General features: G+C 37.4%; 1 protein-coding gene across 1 annotated transcript in view; it reads left to right on the plus strand.

The window, feature by feature from the left end:
• The window catches only part of LOC136885383 (zinc finger protein 383), a 61,623-nt gene extending 38,634 nt beyond the window's left edge, over positions 1–22,989 (plus strand). Inside the window, exons 6-7 of the mRNA XM_068230268.1 lie at positions 21,937–22,616; positions 22,874–22,989. Coding sequence (XP_068086369.1) covers positions 21,937–22,616; positions 22,874–22,989 — 796 coding nt within the window. The remainder of the gene's footprint in view (positions 1–21,936; positions 22,617–22,873) is intronic.
• Positions 22,990–24,483: the final 1,494 nt, after the last annotated feature.

The raw sequence follows: 24,483 nt of genomic DNA on the forward strand, positions 1-24,483 counted from the left end.
GTCTTTGATTGTTTTTGGCTCATAAATAAAGTTGTTTGTTTTTGAGTGAAAATCTGAACTATTTTCTTACTTTAAATAAATTCGTAGACATAATAAGCCTAATTTTCAAGGTCAGTTTGTCATAGCTGCAACTCATGCAGAACTGTGAAAATTATCTTCTCCTCACAGAAAGCTGGTGACCATCATCGAGTGAGTTTTCCTGTTTTGCATTCCCCATCTAATTGCTGCCATATTTCAGATGTTGAAGCACTGCCTGACTTCCATGCGTACATCCTTGTTTCCTCTCGAGTTTGCTTTCTATGATCATTTGTATCAGTCTGTATTTGTCATTTCAGATTATGTGACCCTTGCTGAATTTTTCAAACATTAATATGTCTAATGATTTCTTGAACATTAGTGTTGCCAAACATGTTGTTAAAGTCATTAATGAGAATCCAAACTAATTGTATTACGTGGTTTGGATTTTGCATTTTTGAGACCCTGTACTGTTATCGCATATCAACAGTCAAGTTAAATATTTGGACATTAGTACTCGCCATTAACAAGCTAAGGAATGAAGCATCTAGCCATATTTTTGGAGCAAATATGACCCTCTTATTATCTGGGTTTCTCAAAGGCTAGTATATTGGCTCATTTCCTTCCTCCTAAAGGCAGGAGATAAACTTTTCTGCCTTCATAATTGAATTTAGCCTGGTATTGTATGATTGTACTCATGTATGTTTTGAATTTGGAGTTTGTCCAATATTTAAAATCCCCTGTAAACAAATACAACAGAGTTTGATAGCTGCAGTCACTTAAGTGCAGCCAGTATCCAGTGTTCAGGGCATAGTAGGTTTGAACCCTAGTATCGGCAGCTCTGAAAATGGTTTTCCATGGATTTCCAATGTCACATGAGGCAAATGTCTGGGTTACTGCATAGTTTACATTCTTGGCTTCCCATTTTGCATGATCCTGGGCATAATGTTTGTTGTCTCAAGTTCAGAGTCTTCATACCAGTATTTATTCTATCATGTCAGCACTGCTTTGGACATCCACATGGACCAGGGATTTAAGAGGGTACCACTAAGCTAACATTCCTAGTAAACATGGTTTATTTAATGCAGAGAGGGATTCACTGTGGTAGAAATGTAGTAAGCAGTTTGATATTATCTTGCAACTTGGTCTTAATGGCAGACTGTACTGAGTCTCCATTTTAGTAACTTTATTATTAAAAGCAGATGCACTGATTGAGTTGACTGTTCAGTTAGGTGCATGCAGCTGTGAGATAGTGGGTTCAAGCCCCACTATCAGCAGCCCTGGGGATGGTTTTCCATGGTTTCCCATGTTCACACCAGACAAAAAAAAAGCAGGCACTTGTAATGACATTTAGGCTATGGTGAGAATTGATGGCAGAGTAAGTTCTTGGTTCAGATTAGTTACAGCAGCTAGATATATCTATAATGTTTCTTCAATTTTTTGTTCATAGGATCTTTTTCATGTTTACAATAAATGAAACATGTTCATGAAAAATTAACATTTGCAAAAACTAAGTGATATCAGTTAGGAAGAAACCAAATAGGATTGAATTGCAGGTTGGGAATTAGAAACTCGTACAAAGGGATCATTTCAATCACATGGAAACCTTTCTGTAGTGAGTTTATACTTCCATTCATAAATATTTTGTAAAAAAAAAAAAAAGTAAAGCCAAAGCAAGAGGCATAGATGATATAAGTGCTGACATGATGAAGGCTGGAGTGCAAGGATTGCAATGGTTGTTTGGAGTCATATGAGGTGAATGGAGGAGTAGAGGTTACTAGGAGAATAATGAATTTAGTCATGCTAGGAGGGAGGCATATTGGAACACTAAGGCAATGATGGACAAATTCAAATTTATTCAGTTAATAGCAAGGTGTAGAATTGAATCAAGCCACTGTGGTAGTTACAAATAGGGAGTTGCAGAGCCTTACTGATTGAATACTGAAAGGCATAAGTGACCATAATGAAGGTATGTATACATACCTGTCAAATGTGCTTTCTAAGAATGTACCAAAATTTTCTCAAAGAAACGCATCAATATTTTGAAAATATTTTCTTTTCTTTGGCCTCTTGTTCTTCTTCCTTGTAGCATTTTACTGCTAGTTCAGAGTCTACTGTTTTAACCTTGGAATTCCATTTTTCATGATCCTGGGCATCATGTTTGTTGTTTTATGTTCAGACTCTTCATATCAGTAGTCTGTCATGCTAGTGCTGCTTTGGACATCCACATGGACATTGCTGATTGATTTCAAAGGAATGGGTGAAATAGTCAACTTATTTATTTCCCCACATTGTTACCATTATTAATAAGGCATCATTTTTTATGTTCCTTCATCATAGACCAGCTTTGGCAAAATCATCATCAAAAAGCTTGCCTACCATGGAAGTACTTCTGGTGAAGGTCAAGATGGAAATCACTTGGTGCCAAATCAGAACTGGGGGGTGGGAGTGTGTTGTCATTTCTCCCAGGCAAATGATGTGAAGAGGTCCAGGGTTTGATTGGCCATGTGCAGTCTGACATTACACTTTCGCCATACACCTCAACCACTTGACAATTAATGTCAGCCCGTTTAATGTTTCTTGCATTCAGGATGCGAACCCCAGACTGTATCACAGAGTTGCCAATTGATCTATTTTGCTTTTTGCTTAACGTTGCACTGACACAGATAGGTCTTATGGCGACGATGGGTGTGGCCTTAATTAAAGTACAGCCCGGAAAACCATCTTTAGGGCTGCCGACAGTGGGGCTCGAACCCACTATCTCCTGGATGCAAGCTCACAGCTGCGCGACCCTAACCGCATGGCCAACTGCCCGGAAATTGACCTGTTAACGTGATCATTTTAAAAACACTTTACAGAATGGCTGCATTATTTGAATGTCTGCAGTACTGAATGTGGTGTGCCAACAGAGGAAGGAAGCCATTGTGCATGCTGAATATTGCAAGCACAGTACTGCTCCAGAAATATACGGGATCATTTCTCCCTGATATCACACCTCATACGTATTATTTTGCTGAGGAAGTATGCATAATAATAATAATAATAATAGTAATAATAATAATTTCGTGTGGCTATTTCTAGCCGAGTACAGTCCTTATAAGGCAGACCTTCTAAAAGGGTGGGCAGCATCTGCCATGTGTAGGTAACTGCGTGTTATTGTGATGGAGAATAGTGTTATGTGTGGTGTTGGAAGTATACATGATTATGGTAAATGCATTCTCCAATCTGAATACTCAGGGAAACATTTCTTTCAAGTTCCAGGTGTGCTAGAGGATTCAGACATTGTTCAGAGGAGGATGTTCAAGCTCTGACAATTGTTAATAGTGATTCTAACTTTGAGATATCACCTTCCCTGTCAGCACTGCAGTGCACTTCAGAATTGAGCCTTGAAGAAAACCATACCAATACCAGGCCTACTGCTCAATTGAAACAAGATAAACCATTTGCTTGCGAGTCCTGTAGTAAATCATTTTCTCGGCGGCGATATTTAAAACAACATATGTTGACACACACTGTTGGTAAAGTGCATGTGTGTAAATTGTGTGGCAATACTTTCTCCCGAGGCGCTGATTTGAAAAGACATATTTTAAGGCACAATGGTTACAGGCCTCATTCTTGTACATTCTGTAGCAGAGCATTCTCAAACATCGGGGATCTCCGTTACCATTTGAAACGTGCTGATCAACTTTCTCATGTTTGTTCATTTTGTAATGAACGATTTGATTGCCGTACTGGTCTCGAAAACCATATGAGTGCACATAGTGATATGAAACCTTATTCCTGTGATTCGTGTCCTAAAATATTTTCTAAGCGATCCCACCTTCGTAGACATGTTGAAAGATGTAGAGGTTTCCTGTTATCGTCGAATGTGCCTACATAATAATCATTGATAACAGTGAATATTTGTACATGTGTAAATATTGTAGATATTCTCTCATAACCTGCAGTTCCAAGACATCTATTTTCACATCATAAGGCACAGTAATATTCGGCTATCGAGGACTGTTTATGTTGAGCTGTGTGTATACTTTGGATAAGTCATATGAAAACCAGGGTTGAGATAAACTCAGGTTTTTAAAATAGCTGAATCTTTTTCATCTTGAACCTGCTTCAGTGTCCTGGATATGCTGAATGAGCATTCTCCATTTACTTCTCTCCATGTAGAAGTTTTCTTCTTTAAACTGCTGCAAATCCAGACCTCATCCAGCTAGATCCTTTTTAATCTGTTTGATCCATCTCTTCGTCAGCCAACCTCTCGAACTTTTGCCTTCAAGTTTGAACCATGCTTCCTTGACATGTTTCTTTAATTCAAATTATTTGTGTTGCTAATGCAATGGTTTGATATGAGTTCTGCCTACCTCTATTCAAATAACTTATCTACTTCCATGGCTGCACTAGAGAGCGCAGCACTGTTCATAATATGCACTAAAGATCGTTCCTTTTACGAGACAACTATTTTCATATTCTTACAGTCTTATCTTTGCTTTTGTTTTCATGAGACTTATTAACAATGCAGCCCATGCAAACCGGAATTGCATTCCTATGTTTCAAATGGATATTTGTTATTTTTAAAACAAGATTTTACTGCATTCTTTTGGTAAGATAAGTATGAATATTACAGGTATGTTCATCTTAGTTTTTAACTTTGATTTTACGAATGTTTGTAATGCCTTTTTCATGGTCATCGATAACTCATCGATGTGCTTCTTTCTGCTTTGCTGCTTGAAACGATCTGTGTGAGTGCGTATGGTCACTATTATGATCATGATATCTTGGTAACTTTGGTCTCCGACTGATTACATATTTCGTGCACTACGTTTATTGCACTTCGCCATCAATGAATGTACGCCCTTTGAGTCGACTAGAAGCTTCCATTTGGGTCGTTTGAAGCGCGGACCTGATGGGTTATTGGCTAGTGATTCTCTGTGATTTTCCGGTGTGAAATATTTGAGCAGTGTGCACGCTACTACTTGATATATGTGAGACCTAACTGTGTGACAAGCTGAGTCTTTTTATTTGAATTGGTGTTTGAATTTCAACTCGAGCTGCCGCTCACATAAGTACTTCCTGATACTGACATAGTGTGAATGTTAGAATGAGTGTTGGTGATTGGGCAAAAAGATGACCATTCGATTAGTTTTATTTTCTTTTTATCCTTGCATTTTTCCTGCCCGTGTGACAGCCATGTTTATCTTCTTACATTTTGATTATGCGCTTGCCCATGATCCCCTTTGTTCATTATTATCTCCGTGGTCCAGAGATCTTCCTCTCTGCTCCATGTTCGTACCTTCTTTAATTTCTTGCCTGCCCTTTTTTTGGGTTCTCCTTGGATGTGTGGGCTTTGATTGAGTGTAACAGAGAGCTATTGTTGTGTGGATGATGGTGCAAATAGAAATATGAGATGAATGAAGTTATTCTCGTGAAAAGATCGAGCTTAATTCAGCCATGTGCATGGCAGAGGTATAAATCCATGATGTAACGAGATCATTACAAAAACTGTGAACTTGTTATAATACTTCTTGAGTGTTAGAAAATGGAAATGTTGAGCTCACACCACGACTTTAAGTTGATCATTCATGAAGGTACGTTATGTTATAATTCATTTATTTTGGTTTGATTACTGGTTTTCAGTTCTTTTATGTTTCATATCTACTTATTCAATAAACCTTCATTTTAACTTTAAATGATTTTCATTCAGAGTAGTACTTGGTATATTTCCTTGTTCTTTAATAACAAGGGACATCTCCAGTACAGGGCTGTTTTCTGCTTTTCCTGTTCGAAGTCCACGCCTCAAATCTCCCGACTTGCGTCTTGTTCTGGGTCTATTACCAATGGTAAGGGAGGGGTTCGGTAAAGTTCCTTCTCAAACAACACTCTTGCTGTACTTTGTTGATCCATCCTTATGAGATGACTAAGCCATTTCAGCCTGGCTTCAACACAGATCTCACTAAGGGTTTATTCACGTGGACAAGATGGCATATCCTGTTTATTCCTATTTTGTGCCTCCTTCTTTTCTGAATCAGAGTTCTTAAGAACTTCATTTCTACTGCTTGCAGTTTGCTGATATTTCTCTTGGTTTGGATGCAGGTTTCTAGACTATGTGATAGCTGGTACACAGAAGCTCCTATAGAGTATTAGTTTTGATCATAATAGAACTTGCTTATCCCAAAGATGTTTTCTCTTAAGATGATAAACTGTGCTTTATTCTGTACTCTTCTGGTGATTTCTGCAGATGTTCAGCTATTGTTACTATACTGCCAACATAACTGAATTGACGTACGTGTTCCATCTCTGATCAATCCAGAGTACGGATGTTCTGTCAACTAACAGGCAACACTGCCATTTTGGACTTTCATATCTTGAGACCAAATTGCTTGAATATAGCATTCCAGTCATCCAGATTTGTTGCAGTTCACCCACACTATCACTGCATATCACAACATCATCTGCAAAGCCAAGGGCTTTAAACACTGAGTTGTTGAGTCTCTGAACTCTCTCCTCATTACTTCATCCATTACAATCATGAATAAAAGTTGCAAAAGTATGCTGCCCTGGTGCACACCCTGCCTAGTCTCAAATCACTTCAAATATCCATCCCTATTTGGAGACAACTCTGGCAAATTTCATATAGCATTTTGACTTTATTAATTAAAACTCATGGTATACATAGATCCATTCTCAGATGTTTTGTCTCTGTACACTGTTGCAAGCCTTCTCAGTAGCTGGGGAAATAAAGATGACATCTTTTCCTTTCTCCCAGTGCTTATCCATGATCTTCCTTACAGAAAGTATCAGATCTGTCACTGCCATATTACTTCTGAAACCATACTGCTCCTCTTCCAGCTGTAGTTCAATGATCATAATCTCTGTCTATGATTCATTCCTTCATTTTTAGTCCATGAATTAGAAGAGCGATGCCACGGTAGTTGCTGGGTTTGCATCTCTCTTCTTTCTTAAACAGAGGGTCAGTGACTCCTTCAGTCCTGTTTTCAGTTATTTTTTCTTCATTTCAATGGTGTTTAAGACTCCAAACAACCATTGCAATCCTTGCACTCCAGCCTTAATCATGTCAGCACTTACATCATCTATGCCTCGTGCTTTGGCTTTACAGGGCATTTTCTATCCATGCATGTTATGGAAGGCTCCACATTTTTAATTTTCTTTTGCCATGGTCTCCTGTTGTTTGATATTTCAATTTTCAACATTATATTTTTCTTTCAAAATACTATCTCATCCGATATCTCTCTGCCATTCCAAAGGATCTTTTCATCTTATTTCTCTAAGGCCTTAATTCCTTCATAGTTGCTTTTCCTTTCTCACCACTTGATATAATAATTTCTTATTGTTCTTGTTGTCCTCTCCTAGTTTCTGTGCAAATTCACTCAAGATTATCTCTTTCTCATTAGAAATGAGTTTTTTTATGTTTCAGGTCTCATTACAGCTGACTGAGTTCATCTAACTTCTGCCACACGTTTCTGACATTCTCTGTTTCTTAGTTTACTCATTTTATTTCTCTTCTTTATTGCCATTCAGGCAGTTTCTTTCCACCAAGGGGTTTCTTACTCTGCTTCTTGTTTTGCCAACAATATCACTGAAGTGTCCACCATTGTTTTCTTAATCTAAGAAGAAAATAAAAACATGAAGATTTTAAAGAACAGCATATCTACAGGAAGACCAAAAATTACAAAACTTAAGAACCAAAATGGAGAAATAGTCACAGATAGGCAAAACATTACTGAAGTTATTAGAGATTTCTACTACAAGCTGTATACATCAACCATTAATAAACCATCCAGTGATGAACAACTAGCCCAGAATTATACACATGAAGTAACACCGGAAGTAACCACTGCTGAGATTGAAAATGCTCTTAAACAACTAAGGAATAAAAAATCCCCTGGGGAGGATAAAATAACGAATGAAATGCTGAAATTAGGTGGAAGAGATCTGCTAGAAGCCGTGAGAATACTCATGAACAAGTGTATTAACTCTGGAAGAATACCAGAAAATTGGAAAAATGCTGAAGTGATACTTCTCTTCAAGAAAGGTGATAAGGAAAATTTAGAGAACTATCGTCCTGTGAGTTTGTTATCACACCTTTACAAGCTCCTGACCAAAATTGTAACCAACCGCCTCACAAGAGAACTGGATTTTTATCAACCTGCCGAGCAAGCGGGATTTCGTAAAGGTTTCTCAACTGTTGAACACATCCAGACTATTCGTCTTCTTCTTGAGAAAACCACTGAGTACAACATCAAGATTCATCTGGCCTTCATTGATTATAAAAAAGCTTTTGACTCAGTGGAGATGTGGGCAATCATGAAGGCACTTCAAAATGCCATGATAAACCCAAGGTATATAAAGCTTCTGGAAAACATTTATGATCAAGCAACAATGGTAGTCAGAGTGGACGAAGACCTCATCACCAATAAAATCCCAGTTGGCAAAGGAGTTCGACAAGGTGACACAATCTTTCCAAAGCTGTTTACCCTTGCCTTGGAAAGTGTATTCAAAACCCTTCATTGGGATAATAAAGGAATAAAAATCAACGGGTTATATTTGAACCACCTGCGTTTTGCCGATGACATTGTGCTCATAAGTGAAAATCTAGATGAGCTAGAAAGCATGATCCAAGAATTAAAAACTGCTTCTGCTAAGATTGGTTTGGAAATGAACATTAATAAAACGAAAATTCTAAGTCCAGAGAGTCGACCACTTAAAATGGGAAACCAGTATATAGAAGCTGTCAATGAGTACATCTATCTTGGACACAAGATAAAACTTGGAAAAGACAACCAACGTGCAGAAATTCCTCGCAGAATAGGTATGAGTTGGACTGCATTCCGAAAAGTAAGATTCATCCTCACCAACAAGGATGTTCCAATTAACCTGAAGACCAAGGTTTATAATACGTGCGTGCTGCCAGTTACAACTTACGGTCTGGAAACGATGACTCTGACGAAGGAAAGTGCTCGTAAGCTTCAGCGAACACGAGCCATGGAGCGACAGATGCTAGGGATCAGCCTTAGGGATAAGATCCGTTCAGAGGACATCAGGAGAAGAACTAATGTAACAGACATCCTAGAGATAGTAGCAAGACTAAAATGGCAATGGGTAGGACACGTAGCTCGACAAGACTACAACAGGTGGACCTCTAGGATTGTTCACTGGAGACTATGGGGACACAAGAGAGGCATTGGAAGACCCCTGAAGAGATGGCTCGACGACATAAAGCTGTTGGCTGGAACACGCTGGTTCCAAGTGGCTCAAGACCGAAGACGATGGAAGCACATGGAAGAGGCCTATATCCAGCAGTGGATTGAAATAGGCTAGAAAAGAAGAAGAAAAGAAGCCATTCCTCTTCAGCTGTTCACTCTTCATATTGGGGCATTTTGCTTCTATTTATCATCCGGTATTCAGATCTTTTATCTGGTTTTTCAAATTCCTGAATTTTTATCTTGGGTTTACACCTGGTATTTATAACTTTTACGTTGATGTTTTGTAGGATGGTCACTAGCAACCTGTGGTCAGTACCTAAACTTTATTGTAGTAGATCTTTCTGATCTCTAATGAATGTTCCAGCTTCTTTGTCTGGAAAGGCATGGTCAATAAGGGATTTCTGAACTCTGTTTCAACTGAACCTTGTGATTGTGAGGCTTGGCTGCATTTTGTATGAAGTATTTGTGATTATTAGGTAATTTCATATACAGAAATCAACAAGACATTCACCCTTATGGTTGAGGATCGATCACTGCCTCATACCCTGTCCTTACAATTCCCACCTGAGCATTTAGATCTCCCATAACAAGAGTATTATCTTGTTTGATGTGAAGAAAACCATTGATTGGTGCAACCCTGAAGCAATTCATCTTTTTTTTCTTCTTGACACCACCCAGCTGTGTAGCATGAACCTGAATAATGGTCAGTGTATTTTTGTTGATTTTCTGGTGAAGCTTAATAATTTATTCATTAACATATTCTTGCTGATTACAGATGCCACACCTTTCTGTGTTTCCTTTGTATTTCCATGCCAGTAGAGTTTGTACCCTTTCCACAGCAATTTTTTTTCTTTCCATTTTGTTTTGCTCAGTTCAAGGACCTCAGTCTTTCTATCAGATCTACAAGCTCCTTGCTTTTGACCATCAGGGTTGTGGTATTTAATGTTAGTCTTTTGAATTAGTTCTTTCATTTGGGAATTTTCTTCTTTGGATAATCCCATTTAACTTCCAGCTTTTCACCATCATCTGTTGATTTGGCCTAATAGAAGGAAATTATAATCAAGCCACTCAAAGATTATTTTTCACAATCTGGGTTATACATAGAAGGAGGTCTATGTCTTGGTTTCTGTTTACATCTGAGGCTCATTTTACTGTTGAAAGCAAATTGACAATTATTCTCCACTTGCTGACTTGCTGTGCCTAACAAAAGTTGAGGTTTTCCTGTCAGGGTTAACTCCCTTGGCCCTTGTCTTCTGTCCATTGTGCAAGGCAGCAGCATTGTGATAAATTTCTGTGTCATTTCCTACACACAGGTTTTATCAAACCTGGTGTGGGAGAACTATTCTGCCCACAGCAGTTGGTTCTGCCATAGTTTGCCTGGTTTGGTTCTGGCCGTCTTACTCTCGGCGAGACAGTCAGATGTCACATACTGTAGCAGAGTGACATGACATGACCTGACCTGACCTGACTAACCCACTGGGCTTAATTAGTGAGTACTGAATTTAGTGACAAATCAGTTCAAAATGACAGATTATAAGAACCATTTTATGAATAAAAACTTGTAAATAAATAATAAAAAAGGGTCAAAAAGGTATTAATATTGTTATGAGGCAGCCTGCACATTTTCAGCACACTTGAACTACACGATTGCTTTGCTCCCTGTGAAGTTGAAAGATATCGTGTATTATTTGACAGCTGACAAAGGTGTGTTGAGCTCTCGATCTTCTTCATGCAGACATAACAAATATTGTGTAAGCTACAAATATTGTGTAAGCTGTGGGACTCTGTTATTATGCAATAAAGGAAATAGAGGTACATGTACCAAAGTACTTCCCATATCTTGGTAATGTATTGGACTCATGATTCAGAAGGTTTTGAATAACTGCAGTACATGAGGGGAGTGCAGAAAATTGGTTCATTGAAACTCATGTAAATTATAGTGAACACAGCAAAGAAAGGAAAATTTCATAGGGGATTACTGGATTTCTCAAAATGCATTTCCTTTCCTGCTGCCCTCCGCCTACGGTCCTCTTTGGACAAAATTAAAAAATAATTTATGAGATAGAAATGTGGCTGAAGTATGGAGACCTACAAATTCTGGTTTCTCAAAGGAGGAAATTTTTTAGTTATTCATTTTATATTTTTCTGTTATTTTCACCCCCTGTTTATCCTATACTTTTTCAGCAATTTTACTTTTATTTATTCATTCTGACACCAATATATGTTTGCCAAAGGACATACAATAGCTCACATGTTCTTTGAAAAAATTATTGATTTGTTGGTTTCGTGAAATAAATGTCAATGTACTCAAGAATATGAACTCTCTAATGGCCCCAGAAGGAAATTGAATACTATGTTTTCCATACAAATGGTTCTGCATTATTGCCACTGAGAATTTTATTATCATGGTAACAGTTTTGTCTTGAATATGTCTATCCGTTCTATATGATAGCTGCCATTCAATAACATTTCTGGATATCCTCCCTCTAACGCCCACAAGCAGTCCTCTTACTTGTATGTTCCTGACACTAGGCTCTCTGGAAGTAGGGTATTGTTGGTCCATATTATATCCAGTTCTTGTTCACCTACATCATCTGGCTGGGAAAGAGAGTCTTCAAACCTAACTGTAAGTCAATGATTTCTGCTTTTTTTTTGTTTCTGATTGATGGCAATTATATCATTATTATTATAATTATTTTCCACTAATTGTAGTTACAATTTAGGGATGGTGAATGGAGAAAGGGCATAGCCCCACATACACAAAAGTGCCTCCATCACCACTTAAAATTATAATATACAAATATACAATTACATTCTGCATAGTGTTCTTATATACAGTTACTGTATTTACATAGGCATTTTTACATAATACTCAAAAGACCTGTTCAACATTCAAGTAATTCGACACACCCACACACACACACAGAACCTCTCTCCCTCCCCCCCCCCTCTCTCTCTCTCTCTCTCTCTCTCTCTCTCTCTCTCTCTCTCTAGAAACCCCACATATATTTTAGCTAGGCCGGCTCACTCATACCCATTTACCGTCTCAATCACTCGGGATCCCATAACTTTCGTCCATCCTCCCACTCATACTGAACATTCACACAGATAAATTATGTTTTGTACAGAAGGTTTCGTTATATATACATCCTTTTTACATCTTTACAAAAAAAATTTGCAGGTAGTTCTTTTATCTGCGGTGGGAGTTCATTCCACAACCAAGCAGAACGACTAAAGAAGCCACTTTGATATGATGCTATTCTTGCAAATGGAGGGAAAAGGGACACACCTCAACCTCTTTGGGCGGAACGATAGTTCAGCTGTATTAAAATTATAAAATCCTTTTAATAACAACCACCTACTCAATACAATATATTACTCATTGAATTATAAAATAATCACGAGGTGTCTTAAATAAAGGAACATGTTTCGTTCGACATAGCGAACATCATCAGCCTTAATTTACAAAGATTAGGTCAGGGCCCTGAGCTGAATGATAAAAATTGTTAAAAGAGTGACAATGCCATAATAAAAAGTAAAATGATAACATTAGACTTGAAATTGTAACAATATGTACAGATTAACAGCCAGTATTTGTAGAGGAATACTTTGAACGATGGTAGTCTATAAAGTTAAAACAAACATGAGGAGGTTAAAGTAAAAAGATACAGGTATAGTGGATCTTAAAATATATGTCAATGCGTGAAGCGTGGATTAATTATTGACTATGGAGTTCTTAAATTGAGCAAAACAAAAGTTGAAATAGAGTTTATTGAATAGTACGAGTCAAACTGAGTCAGTTAAAAGGCGCATGGCAACGAAACTAAGGTTGAAATGACGTGAACTTCAGTAGTTAGGAATTCTGTAGGAGAGCCAACACAATACCAGAAGGAAATACAAGTTGAACTAGTCCGTATTTACACGCTAGCAGTAAAATTAATCTTAATTAATCTTAATTAATCTTAATCTTAATTTTACTGCTAGCGTGTAAATACGGACTAGTTCAACTTGTATTTCCTTCTGGTATTGTGTTGGCTCTCCTACAGAATTCCTAAGTACTGAAGTTCACGTCATTTCAACCTTAGTTTCGTCGCCATGCGCCTTTTAACTGACTCAGTTTGACTCGTACTATTCAATAAACTCTATTTCAACTTTTGTTTTGCTCAATTTAAGAACTCCATAGTCAATAATTAATCCACGCTTCACGCATTGACATATATTTTAAGATCCACTATATCTGTATCTTTTTACTTTAACAACCTCATGTTTGTTTTAACTTTATAGACTACCATCGTTCAAAGTATTCCTCTACAAATACTTGCTGTTAATCTGTACATATTGTTACAATTTCAAGTCTAATGTTATCATTTTACTTTTTATTATGGCATTGTCACTCTTTTAACAATTTTTATCATTCAGCTCAGGGCCCTGACCTAATCTTTGTAAATTAAGGCTGATGATGTTCGCTATGTCGAACGAAACATGTTCCTTTATTTAAGACACCTCATGATTATTTTATAATTCAATGAGTAATATATTGTATTGAGTAGGTGGTTGTTATTAAAAGGATTTTATAATTTTAATATATTGTCCTCAATACGGTTCTATTATGAGATTAATTACATGTGAGTTCAGCTGTAAGCGGTTGAAAGGGTTTATATGAATGTTACCTGTGAGGGATTTTCTCAGGAAAGCAATATCTATTTGTTTACAGAGGGTTGTTATGGAGGGCAGTGACCTGGCTGTATTGTAAGTGACCGTGTTGAGTAATTAGTCGTTCTGCTCGACGTTGAACTCCCTCTAGTTTCATCGTGTTCTCCACTGTAGTAGGGTGCCAGGAAGGAAGCCCGCACAACAGTATTGGCCGTACTAATGACAAATAGGCTGTCTGAACGGCTTTCTTCCTGGCTCCCAGTAGAGATCTGCGGATGAATCCCAGGACTCTGTATGCTTTGCACCTTATTTCCTCAACATGCTTATTCCATTTTTAACTGCTGCAGATGTGAATGCCAAGCAATTTTATTGAGGTACAAGCCATCAGTTTTTTACCACACAGTGAAATTTCGTGTTGTAACTGTGATCTTGCTCTAGTTAAGCGGATATATTTACATTTCTGTACATTTATACACATTCTATTTATTTTGCACCACAGAACCACATTATCGAGATCTGACTAACTTATTTACGTCGTTCTCATTGCGAATGGCTCTGTAAATGATGGTGTCATCAGCGTACTGTGCCATAGAAGACGATACACAACCTGCCAGATCCAGCGTAAATATTGTGTACAGCAGCGGTCCTATCACACTACCTTGAATCACACCCGAGGTGACTGAGGTTTGTTTTGACCTGGCCCCACTGAACATAACGCTCTGCGTCCGACCTACCAGGAATGATCGAAACCATGCCTGCAGGTTGCCTTGAATGCCATACTTGTTGAGTTTTAACAACAGTTGTTGATGAGGTACCTGATCAAAGGCCTTACTCCAGTCGAGAGTTACGCAGTCCACTTGGGATATATTAGACTGGTCCAGGGAATGTTGCCACTCATTAGTTACTGTTGTTAAAAGTGTAGTACAGGATTTTCCAGGGAGGAATCCATGTTGGTTGTTATTCAACAGGTTTCTCTCATTCAGAAAATCCAGCACATGTTTAACAATTAGGCGTTCCATGCATTTACATAAGCCAGATGTAATAGAGACTGGGCGATAGTTGTCTACATTTTCCCTGTCACCATCTTTGAATATGGGAACATTTGCTTTCTTCCATTCTTCTGGAACAGTCCCACTGTTCATTGAAATGTTAAATATTGCACAGAGAGAAGGTGCTAATGCTTCTGCACAGCGATGGAGAATTCTGGCCGGCGCGTTGTCTGGGCCATTCGCAGCATGAGGTCTACTTCTCCGAAGACTTGTTACGACCTCGCTAGCAGTGAAGTACAAGCTAGTTAGGGGCAGAAAGGGAGGGGTTGACCTTGGAGTGAACATGTCTTCATCCTTGTCAGCAGTGGAGAAGTTATTTTTAAATTTACTATTGAATGTGTCTGCTATTTCTTGGGGTGAGGAAACTGATAGTCCGTTGTACTTGAAGACGGATGGAGCACTTTTGCCGCTTTTGTTTCTAATGAAAGCCCATAGCTCTTTACTATTGGAATTAAGGCTGTGGATATATGAACTGTAGGCATCACGGATTAATGATTTGAGTTTGTTCCTAGCCAGTCTGTACTTCTCCCACCTACTGTCACTTGGGTTTTCCTTCCATTTCCTGTATAAACAATTTCTCTTTCGAATACCGGTACCTGATGTTATCTCTTTATTGATCCATGGCGTTTTCGCTTATTAGAGATAGAAACTTTCGGCACAACTTGATCGACACATCCAAAAAATACTTTTTTTCCTGTTTTCCCAGATCTCGTTGATATTTATATCGCCGGTGAAGGATACGAGGGGAATAGGAATACTTTTTGATAGAAGAGAGGAAAGATCGTTCCAGATGGTGCGGGCAAAATTATATATTGTTCTGGAGTGGAGTTTTGGGGAGGGTTTTCTGTAGCTCAAAGTTGTAATTATGGCTTGGTGATCACAAAATCCAGGTATTACGTCCAGGAACTGGACGGATGATGGAGAGTTAGTAAGGAACAGGTCTAGTGTGGAGCGGGAATTTTGAGTAATACGAGTCGCTTCGAACACTAACTGATGGAGGAAAATGTCGTAGAAGGTGGAGAGAAAACTATTAGCAAGAGGATTGTTTGGTACTGGGGCAGCATTTCTAGACCAAGTAATTTCAAGATTGAAGTCACCAGCAATATAAATTGTGTCATAATTATTCTTTACTTGTTGCACACGATCCAGAGAGGAGAGCAAGGCATCGTTCATTGTTTGTGAGGACTTCGGTGTACGATATACAGATCCGATGACGAATTTATTACTACTGCACGTAATTTCTACCCACACGGCTTCAGCTGTCGTCTCCAACTCGGGACGTCTAGTTGGATTACACTCTGGTTTTGCGGCAATAAGAACTCCGCCTCCTGTGGTTAGAATGCGGTCCTTACGGAACAGGATGAAAGAATCTGGTAGCACTTCTGAGTCATTAATTGTGTCTGAAAGCCATGTTTCACTGATACACACAACAGAGGGATCTAGGCTTGAGAGCGAAGCGAGAATATATTCTTTTCTACCTGGACGTAAAATGCTGCGTGCGTTAAACGCAAAGAGAGTTAGATTAATATTTACATATTTACAGTTGTAGCTATTTATAGAGTCACTGGTAACATCACTAGTATTGGAAAATAAAGAGTTCGTTAGTGGCGGCAAGTCCACGTTCTTCCTCCCTTCTTTAATTTCCTGTATTCTGAAGTAGAAATTTGTGCACATGTCCTGTGACTACTTGACGAACAATTATTACAGTTTACAAATAGTTGATTACGACGCCCGCTGCTTTCACATATTGTACAATGCTGAGGTCCGGGGTTTAATTCAATGTCTCCAATTAGCGCGAGAGTTAGGCACCACTGTGGCCGCCCAGCAATCGGAAGTCTGACAACTCTGCCTTCCCCATTACGACGCGGCCGCCCTACCGCCAGTAGCAGGCTTTCACTGCCACACCAAGTGAGACACTTAAGAGAACATTTCTCACTTACCAACAGTTTTTCCATCTTCTTCAAATCACCACAAGACTTATCCGAATGCACTGTTACACTTTTCGCGTACGTCACGGCACTTTTTATCAACAAAACTATGATTAATGCACGGAGAACACTTGTAACGACCAGCATGCACGCCGCCATCTTGTCAATATGAATGTTACTTCCACCTTCTGCTACACAGTGGACTTCTTGATGAACCTCTTTGAGACTGCTCGTCAATAAAGATCTCACGGTACTGTTGTCATTCCTTATCTGACTTACTCACCTTATCTCATTAACTGTAACTGATTATGATGATATTTTAAATGAATGCTGTAAAATTCTAAAAATGGTATGTGGTTCTCCAATTTATAGACACAAAAAATAAATCAATTTTCATATAGAAGCAGCTGATATCATTAGACACTTTTCAAATATATTTTATTATACTATAATCAAATATTTTTAACCAAATATTTTCTGGTGGCAAGAGTTTATTATACCGTATCTAATGAATAAAATTCATGCTATGATCGCTGAGCATGAGATAAAATTTGACTCGTTCCTATTCATGATGGAGACCCTGAAATAATGGAAATGATGAGTTGAAGAAAAGAATTGAAAACTTAGGCAAGAGGAATGCTGACTGTGAAAAATATTCTAGGCTGAAAGGCTTAGAATTCATGGAGTTCATCATCAGCATATTGAAAATGTTGTGGGTTTTGGAAGAGAAATTGATGTCACCATTGACAAAAATGACATTGATACCTGCCATAAGCTCCCTAACAATAACCGCCCAAACTTCCCCCATCATAAGTGTTCAATTTTTGCTGTAGGTAATTAAGAGAACTTTTCCATCAAAGAAGAATAAAAAAGTATCTTTCTACATTGGATATGGGCCATTCATGCAGTAATCTTTTCCATATAAACAAGAGGTTTTTTCCTGCTCTCAGAAGACAGCTTTTGAAAGTTACAGAAATCAGAATTTCCAAAAAAATGTGAAATACGTCTGGATTAGAAACAAAATTTTCCATGAGGAAAGAAGATTGCTCACCAATAATTATAACTCACTGCAAAGTTTATTTAAATGAGCTTAAATGCTAACTTTACTTTATGATATTTATTACCAGAATGCCAGAGGTGTACTTTGTAATCTGATTGTATTAAACGAAACACAGCTCCATAATTTGATTTATGATTAAGAAGTGTTTGATGATAGATATACTGTATATTGCCAGGACAAAAATATACAACTCACTAGAGATTATTGATTGGTGTAAAGTACCGAATCATCAATGACAGAATAACTTTAGTTGAAGGATATGCTTATTACCTGTTCATTTCATCCCTTATTAATAATGTAAGGTATTTTGCTTGTGTAGATAATTTTCTACCAAATTCAGACCTGACTTTCTTTGAAATTCAAAACTATATTTCCCTTGTAGAATTAAATTTTATTGGTGTATTAAATATCAAAATGTATACTTACATTGAACATTATTATAATGGGTGATTTTAATCTGCCTGAGATAAAATGCAATGATTATAATATGGGTCAAGATAGGAATAAAGTTAGAAGTCATGAAATGTTTATACTTGTTTAATTTAAATTCAGTGAATGTAACAAAAATGGAAGAACCATTGACCTTGTGCTTTAAGGTATAGATATAAATAATGTAAGGGAAGACTCATATTCCCATTCATCGATACCACCCTGCTTTATTAGCCTCTACCAGATATGTTCACAGTTATCCAAGTAAAAGCCATGGATGTGAAAATAGTCTTAATTTTAGACAAAAGGATTCTTTACACCTTTATATTTTGTTTAGGTATAAAACTTGAATGAATTCTGAGTTGTGATGATGCAGATCTAAGTGTAGTTGTATTTTACAATAACTTATATTCAACTTCTAGAAAATTAGGTATCCAGTCTTAGTAAGGATTTAATGTGTAAACTAAGGCTTAGAGAAAATTTAGGGAATTATAAGGGAAACAAATTCTAATTTGGTTTAAGTTGAAAGAATTAAGGGTAAATGTTAACAAGGAAATGAATTTTGTGTTCAAACAATACATTGAAAGTACTGAATTAGAAATACCAACAAACATTCTGGAATTTTATAAAAAAACAGAAGAAGAAACTGGAATAAATGTACAGTGGTGAAATTAGATGGTATAGTACCCAGTAGTGGAAGTATTGGGATTGTTATGCAGAATATTTTTCTAAAATGTACTCAAAACACTGCTTCATATGATCTGTTCTGTTCAAGTGGTAACTCAACCACTCAGATGGATTTGCTTCGCTTGGATACAATAACTGTCGGTAGATCAAGAAAGCAATAACAAAACCCAAGGACCAGATAATAGGTATTCTTTGACAGTTCAGCAGCCTCTTCCTCATTGGCTGCCCTTCCTACTTTGGAGTTGAATGGAACCAGGGAAGGTCGTCGGTCCAAACCTTAGCACGAAAAAATTCAGGGAAGAGCATCCAACAGTGAAACATCAAGAATTAAACAGGGAAGGGTATCTCGTCATAAAACTGCATGAATTGAAACTGGAAAGGGCACCGTGCCATAAAACTACTATACCGCCATCAGCGAGAAAACCAATCATACGCTAAACATGAGCATGTGTTCATGTTAATGTTTATTGGTTGATGCTACCGTAGTACGCCTGTGCGGATACATCAAAATAGTTTGTTGGGGAACCAGATCCTAGCATAATGTGATCCTACATCTATAAGGCCCAAAATATAATTCTCAAAGAATTTCAGTCTGAATAACATGCAAGAACCAATTCATTGTCATTAATATAAGCAAGCAATTCAATCTGAAGAAAGCCAGAGACCCTTGCCCTCGTGCTTGACCCGCTATGTTGAATCACTAGCCCTTTTGTCATTGTCCATTCGTGCCATAGTGGGTCTTTAACCACAATGCTATTGTCCATTCATGAAGGCTCAATGGAAACTTTACCTCCATTCATAGAGTTGGTGTTGAGTGTGGTAAACACATATGTTGCACGTAATAATACAACTCGGAGAAGTCAGAATATTAACAAGACTGGTGAGTGTAACAGCTGTGATGGGGCGTGCCTTTTATCTCGTGGTGATACAAGAGCTGAGATTATGGGAATCGGACAGTCTATGTGATATGACTGTTGATCACCTTTCTTTAATCCTAATGATACAAGCATCAGTGAAAGGAATCTGACTTGGAAGGAGTTTTTCCTTTACCAGATTCTTTTTCTTCTTGCTTTATAAAAATTTTTTCACATTGGCTTTTCAAAACTATATTTCCCTTGTAGAATTTAAATTTATTAGTGCATTAAATATCAAAAGTGTGAAGTTTTCCTTATATGTGCTGCTGTAAATGATTTATTATGTATCAACATTTTGGACATATCATCAAGTCTATCACCCTTCCATAATTTATTTCTTTTCTGAGGTCTTAAATATCCAGATGTGATGCCATTCACTTGTAGTTTATTCCTCATGTACACTGAATATAATTTGCTTCGTGATGCATACCATCATCGCATTTCATCTGCATGTTAACATGAGTGGTATCCAGCAACAGTCTGATATAATCGTGGTAATCTGGTGAGGTAATGACAGTTTCTAGTCAACTAAACGTAACACTTCCTATGTGCCCAGAAGTAGCCCAGACATTTTCTAATCAATGTGAGAACTGCGGATGGATTCATGATGTTCTTTGTTTACATCAGTTTCAAGTCTCTTGATAATGGCAGATTATCAGAGGTTCCATGTAAATGTCCTTTTTTTCCTTCTTTTCGCTTTCTGCTGTCATAACTGTGTTGGTCATTTCAGAATATGTGACCCAAATAGGCTCCTTTACTGCGTTTTGCAAGGGCTAAAATTTCTAATGACTTCTTGCCCATTAGTTGCCAAAAAATGTCACTGTAGTCAGTAATGAGATGCCAAACTAATAATATTACATTGTGGTCCATGTAGTGTTCCTTTCAATATTTTCAAAATAATGTTGCATCTCTTTGAAAAATTGTGGGTACTTACTTAAAAAACACACTCGACTGATACATACACTTATCTTCATCATGGACGCTTATGTCCTGCAGTATTCAATCTGTAAGCCTCTGCAATTTCCAAATTGTAACTAGCTCTGTGACCTGTTTCAATTCTACACCTTGCCATTGATTAAATAAATATGGATTTATCCATCATGGCCTTGGTTTCTCAATATTGTTTCCACCCTACAAGGTCAAATCCATTATTATTCTTCTAGGTAATCTATCCTCTCCCATTCACCTGACATTAACCCACTGACAAAGCTGGTGCATGCAATAACTTCATCCACTCATCTTTCACTCCTGTACAGCGAAAACGGTCTGAAAACATTTTCGAAGTAAATAAAACGCTACTTATTTTACTTTCTTCAGCTTCTGTTGTCCTTACATTATTTCTCCACATAGTTACTCCACTTATTTTGGTAGCAATTTTTGTATGCCCTCATCATAGAATGCCACCAAAAGTGATGATAGCCATCTCTGTACCCTTTTGATATTGCCATCAGAACTCAGCTAACGAACTTCTTTAGGTGAAAGAAAATGTTTAAATCACGTGAGGGGAGGGGGTGTGTGAGAGTGCTGCAAATATTCCAAGCCAAATGATGTGATAAGCTCCTGGATTTGATGGGTTGTGTGCAGTCTGCCATTGCACTTTCACCACACACCTCACACACTTGATTATTAATGTCAGCTGGTTTAATATTTCTTGCATTCTTGCATAACAGTTAAAAGGTTGATCTGTTATCTCGATCATTGTAAATACTCTCTACAGAATGGCAGCACTATTTGAATTTCTCCAATGTTGCATGTGGCATGTCCAAAATTGAAGGAAACCATTGTGCGTGCTGAATATTGCAACCACAGTGGTACACCAGAAAATAAGAAAATAGTACTTCCTAAAGAATATTCTTCATACATATTCTTGCGCTAATTAAAGAAGCAAAAGTGATTATGTTAAATGCAAAAAAGACCGAGTTCCTACAGTAAATGCATTCTTCAATCTGAATACTCAAGGAAGTATTTCTTTCCAATTTCCAGGTGTGGTAGAGAATTCAGACTTTCTTTAGAAGAGGATGTCAAAGCTCCAACAATTGTTAGGAGTGATTCTAACTTAGAGATATCATCTTCCCTGTCAGCACCACAGGGCACTACAGAATTGAGCCTTGAAGAAAACCGTACCTATAACGGAGTGGAACTTTGTGGGCCTACTGCACATTTGGAAATAGATAAACCATTTGCTTGCGAGTTCTGTAGTAAATCATTTTCACGGCGACGATATGTAAAACAACATATGTTGATTCACAGCGTAGGTAAAGTGCATGAATGTAAGTTGTGTGGCAATGCTTTTTCTCGGCGTGCTGATTTGAAAAGGCATATGAGTAAGCATACGGGCGAGAGGCCGCATGTGTGCACATATTGCAGTATGGCCTTTGCTAAACCGTGGAATCTCAAAAAACATGTTTTTAGACACAATGGTTACAAGCCTCATTCTTGTACATTCTGTAGTAGAGCATTCTCAAACAAAAAGTCTCTTAGTCTCCATATGAACCGCGCTGATCAACTTCCGCATGTTTGTTCAATTTGTAACAAAAGATTTGAATGCCGTACTGGCCTCGAAGACCATATGAGTTCACATAGCGACCTGAAACCTTACTCCTGTGCTTCGTGCTCTAAGGTCTTTTCCCAGCGATCTTATCTTCGTAGACATGTGAAAAGATGTAGAGGTGTTCAATTAACGTCTAATGTTCTGATTTACAAAGGGTAGATACGTGACATGATGTTTACTGTTTCAAATAAAGATTTTCATTCTCATTTCTAATCTGAAAACCATTTTGCTCTGTCACATCAGGTTTTGATGATGTTGACAAAGTTTTATCTTTCATGGAAAAGCATTCATCGACAATAGTTTTGATTGTCTTTCATTATTTTTTGTACAAAGCCGAACATTTTCATTTGCTCCTTTTTTTATTTTCAGTGACAGTGGACATTCTGGCATCCAGAGGTTGTATAAATTCACCAAATCAGTTTTGCCACATGTACGGCTATGTAACAGGCAAGCTCAATAAGCGCCGTATGTTGCATTTGCACTAATCTTAGGTAGAGCAATGTTAATTAGTTCTTTACGTAGCAATCAGTCCTTTAGTCAAACTCCTGTCTGTGAGTTGTTTTCCTTGATCCAATGGTTAATACATGTAAATTGTTGATGTTAGATAGAGGAAAATGGTTAATCAGCATGTTTGCCTTGTCATACTATGCATGTTGGATAGCATGATATCCGCCGAATGTCTTTTTTTTTTGTTGTTGTTGAACACACTAATAATCATCGATAGTAGGGAATAGTTGCCTAGGTGTAAATTGTGTAGTAAGACTTTCTCTTATAACTTTCAGTTCTGGGCATGCCACAACATAAGGCACAGCAGTATTCTCCTATTCGAGACTTCTGTGTTAAGCTGGGTATATAGTTTAAAACACAGTTGCAGTAAACCCAGGTTTTTTAAAAATAACTAACCCACTGTGTATAATTTATGTTTCTTGCTCCTATGAGTACTCAGTTTCATGTCCCAATTATTAAAAAACAACACATTCTAAGGACCATTTTATCAATTAAAACTGTTGAATAAATAAGATACAATGGGTCAAAAATTAATTAATGTTCTTATGTAGGCAGCTTACAAATTATGAGACTACCTGAAGATTTTGATTGCTTTGCACCATGTTAAATTGAGGAATATCTCTTGTATTATTTGACAGCTAACAAAGGTTTGTTGAGTCCTGGATCTTCTTCATGCAGACGGAACAAATATTGTGCAAACTGTAGAACTCTGTTATAATTCAACAATAAATGATATTCCATTTTTAGCAGAGGTATTCCAAAACGTAAGTACTATAAATGGACGTATTAAGTCTGGTTTACTAACGATGTAATATGTAAGTTGAAGTTTGAAGGAAAATTATTGAAATAAAGGGGAAAAATAATTCTAATTTGTTTTATGTATAAAATATTAAGAAGGAAACAAATATTGCATTCAAACAGTACACAGAAAGTAGTGAATTGGAAATACCAACCATCATAAATGTATTGACTGTGGTGATGGTAATGATGATGTTTGTTGTTTAAAAGGGCCTATCAACTGGATCATTGGCTGCTGTATAAATTTATTCAGGAATTTTATAAAGTAGTGAAGAAGAAACTGGAATGTGTACAGTGAGGAAATTAGATGGTAAAGTATTCAATAGTAATGAAATTAGTGGGAATTTTTACAGAAATTTTTCTAAAGTGTACTCAGAAAGACTGTATCATACAATCTGTTCTGTTCAAATGAAAACTCACTCAGTTGGATTAGCTTCACTTGAGTAGAATAACTGTTGACGAGATCAAGAAAGCAGTAACAAACTCAAGCCTATCAAATCATCAGGACCAGATGGTATTCTTCCATTTATTTTCAAGGGCTCCAAACATGAGTTACTGTACTGATTGACAATATTGTTCAATATGATTGTTAGGTCTTCAATTTTTCTTGATGCTTATTCAAAAATTACTCCTATTCCCAAAATTGGAGATCTTACCTGAATCTGTAATTATAG

The sequence above is a fragment of the Anabrus simplex genome, chromosome 14 (genome assembly GCF_040414725.1).
Source record: "Anabrus simplex isolate iqAnaSimp1 chromosome 14, ASM4041472v1, whole genome shotgun sequence".
In the NCBI taxonomy this organism is placed as follows: Eukaryota; Metazoa; Arthropoda; class Insecta; order Orthoptera; family Tettigoniidae; genus Anabrus; species Anabrus simplex.